At 44.7% G+C, this 4,606-nt stretch overlaps 1 protein-coding gene across 1 annotated transcript in view; it reads right to left on the bottom strand.

Annotated features, from left to right (window-relative positions):
- LOC119316531 (protein STRUBBELIG-RECEPTOR FAMILY 8-like) overlaps positions 1 to 2,154 on the bottom strand; it is a 6,232-nt gene extending 4,078 nt beyond the window's left edge. The window contains exons 1-9 of the mRNA XM_037590851.1: positions 1,765 to 2,154; positions 1,519 to 1,654; positions 1,328 to 1,399; positions 1,176 to 1,241; positions 1,028 to 1,099; positions 846 to 917; positions 301 to 372; positions 146 to 211; positions 2 to 58 (exon numbers count right to left, since the gene is read on the bottom strand). Coding sequence (XP_037446748.1) covers positions 2 to 58; positions 146 to 211; positions 301 to 372; positions 846 to 917; positions 1,028 to 1,099; positions 1,176 to 1,241; positions 1,328 to 1,399; positions 1,519 to 1,654; positions 1,765 to 1,843 — 692 coding nt within the window. The 5' untranslated portion in view covers positions 1,844 to 2,154. The remainder of the gene's footprint in view (position 1; positions 59 to 145; positions 212 to 300; positions 373 to 845; positions 918 to 1,027; positions 1,100 to 1,175; positions 1,242 to 1,327; positions 1,400 to 1,518; positions 1,655 to 1,764) is intronic.
- Between the last annotated feature and the right edge of the window lie 2,452 nt (positions 2,155 to 4,606).

Consider the following 4,606-nt stretch of genomic DNA (forward strand, 5'->3'; position numbering starts at 1 on the left):
TGGGATTGAGCTGAATTCTTTTGGTATCCAGCCACTGAAATTGTTGTTTGCAATGTTTCTGTCAAAAATGAAAACTAGGTTAGCATTTTATCAAGCAAACAACAGGACGAGTTAAATTGCTGCCTGAAAATGAAAACTCGCTTACAGGGTAGTAAGGCCTAAACCACTTAGAACATTGACAGAACCTGTTAACTGATTGTTTTGCATATAGCTGCAAAATGTGTTAGAATGTTGCAACCAGGGCTAAAAAGTTGAACATAAAGTCAAATTGTGCTCTTAAGAAAATCACTCAATACTTACAGACTAGAAATATTTGATAGAGAGCCAATAGAAGTTGGAAGATCCCCTGTCAGTTTGTTGAAAGACACGTCCCTGTAATGCAGTATAAATAGCATTAGATGGATTTATGGAACTAAAGGTAAGAGTATATACGTCAGTACCAACCAGAAGGTGATTTTATGACCATTACATGTTTGAAGGGTACAAGTGCATGTCAAAACAGAGATGATTAGGTAGTAGGGGTAGTGAAAGGATTGTACTGAGAAGGGATGGGTGCCCTCTGTGACAGGGTGGGAATGAGATGCTGGGAGATGGGACTATGGGAGTTATTGGTGGATTGAGAGGGTTTCATATGAACTGTGAAGCCAGCAAATGAGTTATATTAATTTACATCATCTATGCTCTTAAAAAATGAAGTTTGAACTATATTGGTTCCAGAAGACATAGGTGCCACGTTGTGGGAAAAGTATCCGGAAAGTGTGTGGATGACAAAATTGCCTAATCACATTTTTATAAATTCATAGTAGTTTGCAAAAAAAAAAGAGCAGAGTTTGAAGATGCCTTACAACTCTGAAAGTGAGCTGAGGTTTCCAAACAAATCGCCTATTTGTTGAGCCAGTGAGTTGTGGCTGAGATTGCTGCATAGAAAGGTTAACCGCGATCAGACATTGCCAGCAAAACTGAATGCTAACACATTCATAGTCGTGCATATAAAACCGAAAAAGTTGCGAGGAACGTATTTTCTTACAGGTACTCAATTGCAGCCATGTTGGATATGGAGTATGGGAGATTGCCAGAGAAATTATTGGTCGCCAGATTCCTGCATCACCACATTCAGAGTGAAACCACCGACACAAACAAATGCAGTAACAGATTATGCCAGGTAGGATACATACAGATATGTGAGATTCGGTGGCAGCTGGTAAGGAATTGAACCTTGAATCTGGTTGTTGCTCAAATCCCTGCAAGTAACGGAACGGGGGTCAACATGATGCACAAAGAGAAGAAGAAAAACGAGAACAGTGGGCGAGTTGTGGGGAGCTCTCACAATGTTTTGAGTGAGAACAGATTGGAGAGCTCGTAGCCCAGAGAGCCGTTCAGCCCTGTCCCGGGAAGCTTGCTGTTGGATACGAGACAAGAAGCACGGGCTTAGGATGCACGGGGTACTGGCAAAACTCAATCACCGGCCGAAAAGAAAAACAAATCAACGGGTTGAGGCGTGCGAGAATGGATGCTTACATTTCGGTGACGCCCGAGCCGGTGCAGGAGACGCCCTGCCACCCCGCGCCGCAGGGGTCGCCGCCGCCGCCGGCCGACCAGCCGGCCAGCTGCGGCGGGCTGTTCCAGGAGGTGTAGAGATTCCCCAGAGCGGCGGCTGCGGGGACCCAGGCATCATTAATTATCGCGCCCACCGACACGCGCGCGAGAGATCAACAGAAAAAAAAAGTCGGGATCGGAAGCGGAGACGTAGGCGGAGGCGCTCACCGTCGGAGGACTCGGTGGTGGCCCCCGCGGTCGCCGCCGCGAGGGCGACGAGGAGCCCGGCCAATGCGGCCGCCGCCATCCCCCGCCCGCTCCCCCAGCACCAGCAGCGGGACTCTCGCTCTCGCCTGACAAAACCCACGCGCCTTTCCCGGGGGCCTCCTCGGTGGCTTGTACCGCCGGTCCAGGCCAGGCGGCTAGGACACGGGGATCACCATGGGCGCGGACGGATGGCTTCTCTCTCCTCCCACTCACCGAGAGCAGCGGCAGGGCAGCGCAGCGGGGTACAGCTAACGTGCGCGGCGCAAACAGCTAGCCAGGCAGCGGAAAGAGGAGAGAGAAGGGGGGGTGCCTTGCGTCGTCCCGGCAGCAGATTTGGATGCGGCGTGGCAATGGGGTCGGCAAGACTTATTAACTCTCTCTCTCTCTCTCTCTCTCTCTCTCTCTGCTCGCGTCTTAAATTTTGGTTGGGTTCTGGGTTGGCTCGCTCGCTCGCTCTTGGCTCCCAGCGCTTCTGATTTGATTTGACCCAAAAAACGGGGGCAGGTGAAAGAAAGGTGAGCGCGAGGGCGAGGCTGCCGGTGCTCGCGAACGGCGTGGGCGAAAGCGATTCTTTTTAGTAGCACAGTGATTTTGTGCTTTGTGTTTGACTGAGGAGTAGTACTAGTTAACTTGGTCAAATGAGATTCTTCCGTTGCTTCCGCACCCTTTCCACACAGGCTTTACTCTTTTTTTTTGAAAGTCACACAGGCTTTACTTGCGTGCCGTACGCCCCTGCCTTCGTTAACCACAACAAAGTTACAAGGTCGCCCGTTAATCACTTTGTTCGTGAGAAAATGGCTAATTTAGTTCGAATGTTTACTATCGGTTCATGATCCACTTGCGTCCCTGGTACTCGTTGCGGTGAACCAGCTTGACTGAGAATGATGTACACGTTGAAAACACACGTCTCTCACATGCTAAATTCCAGGCCGTGTTTGGTAGATCCTGCCGGTGGCCAGTTGGGCATTTCGAGTAATTATTGAGTTGCCAGTTACAACTCGCCGGTACAAGCTCTAGCCATTTGTTCTTTTAGATTAGACAGAGTGCTTTGTTGTAAAATGGGGTGCGGTTAGCTATGGAATCAAGAAAACATGGGTAGTACAAGATTAATAATGCGTGCGTGTGAGGAGGAGTTGAAATTTCGTTTACAATATTATGTGTCATTGAATCTGGGGGTTTACTGGTTTGTTTATGACTGTATTTTAGTAGGTTAATCTATGATTTACATCTCCATATTTATTTGATTGTGTAAAAGAAAACATGTCTCATAAGCACTTATTAAATCAGCAAAGAAAAGAAAACTTTATGTGGTAATGATAAGAGGTGAGACAATTGAGACGGTTTATAGGGGAACAAAGTGAGAAAAAATCAGTTGTGGGAAGAAAAAATAATCAAACAAGGATATACGAGGGGACATACCTAAGGCGAACATTATGTTCTTTTCGACTAGGAGAGATAATAGTACTCTAATGTGTGCATCCTGGCTTGCAAAGCAGAATCCTAGCATGTCTAAGGCTTCCTCTCGCCTTTATGGAAAACTATATAATGCCCAGAGCTTGTATACATTCTTCAGCCGAGCAAAAAAAAATTGCAACCCCCTTCTTAAAGGTCTTTATTTGGAAGTAAATTCAACTTTTGACCTCCTATGTACTGAAGCGTTCTAGATTGACGGTTTCAATTTATCTTTCCTTTTCTACCGTATAATCGTGCATTATTTTGTTTTGTACCCCCATCATGATATCTCTAGCCCACTTGTCAGCCACATCGACGCCCCGCTGCAAAATATTGAAAAACAAATGACATGAATTCCCATAAAATGTTTCAAAGAAACATATGATACCCATTTTAACTCCACGTAAGTGGTATTTACTACTTCACTGCAACTATAAATGCCCATTTCAAATCTTTAAATAATAAAAATGGCATGCCACAATTTGAATTATACTTCTATTTTCTGGGGGAAAAGTATTCCCCGGTTTAGATGTAGATTGAGTAATATATGATTTTAGAGGTTTTTGTGACCATCTTTAAAATATATTGTGATGTGGCATCCAAGCAATTGCAACACGACTCTAGCAAGTGGGTCTGAGATGTCACGATGCTGAAAAACTCCTTAATTAGGGTCGAACGAAATAATGCATGACTAAGGGCTGAAACATAATCGAATTTTGAAATCCATCGGTTTTATTATACATCAAGAAATAGGAGGTAAAAATGTGAAAATTTATTTACCTTTTCTTTTGCAGGCATTTTTTTTTACTTTTTGACTTTGTGCTACGTCCTGTTTTTAGAGGGATGTCATGTATATCATGTTAAAAAACATCTAGAGTGCAATTAGTAGACATCGCGCAGGATTTCGCTGGGATTTTGTGCCCATTTTTTTGCCTAATTCGTTTGGTATTTATGTCATGATTTATCTATCACATTTTTGATTAATTTACATAAAAGATACTCAAATATTCAACATATGTCTCAATTAAGAAAGGAATAGCAGATTCAAAAGTCAATGGAATAGCTACATTATACCTAACGAAGCATTCTTAACAGTTTGGGACACACGAGAGAAGTGAGTGGGGAACTATTTCTTCAGGCCCCGCTTGGTTCCTCGTTTTAGGGCCCAATACACCTGTAAAATATACCCCTGTAAAATAAAAATGGATGGGCCTGTCGTTGGTGCTTGGCATGTCGTTTTTGGGCTGTAAGTTTTACACTGGTTTTCTCGTTTACACCCGTATCAGGCCGGTATCCGATACAGACCAGAGGCCGTCGTTTTTCCCCACCTCGCCTCTCGCTCGAGACCTAG

The sequence above is a fragment of the Triticum dicoccoides genome, chromosome 6A (assembly GCF_002162155.2).
Source record: "Triticum dicoccoides isolate Atlit2015 ecotype Zavitan chromosome 6A, WEW_v2.0, whole genome shotgun sequence".
Lineage (NCBI taxonomy): Eukaryota > Viridiplantae > Streptophyta > Magnoliopsida > Poales > Poaceae > Triticum > Triticum dicoccoides.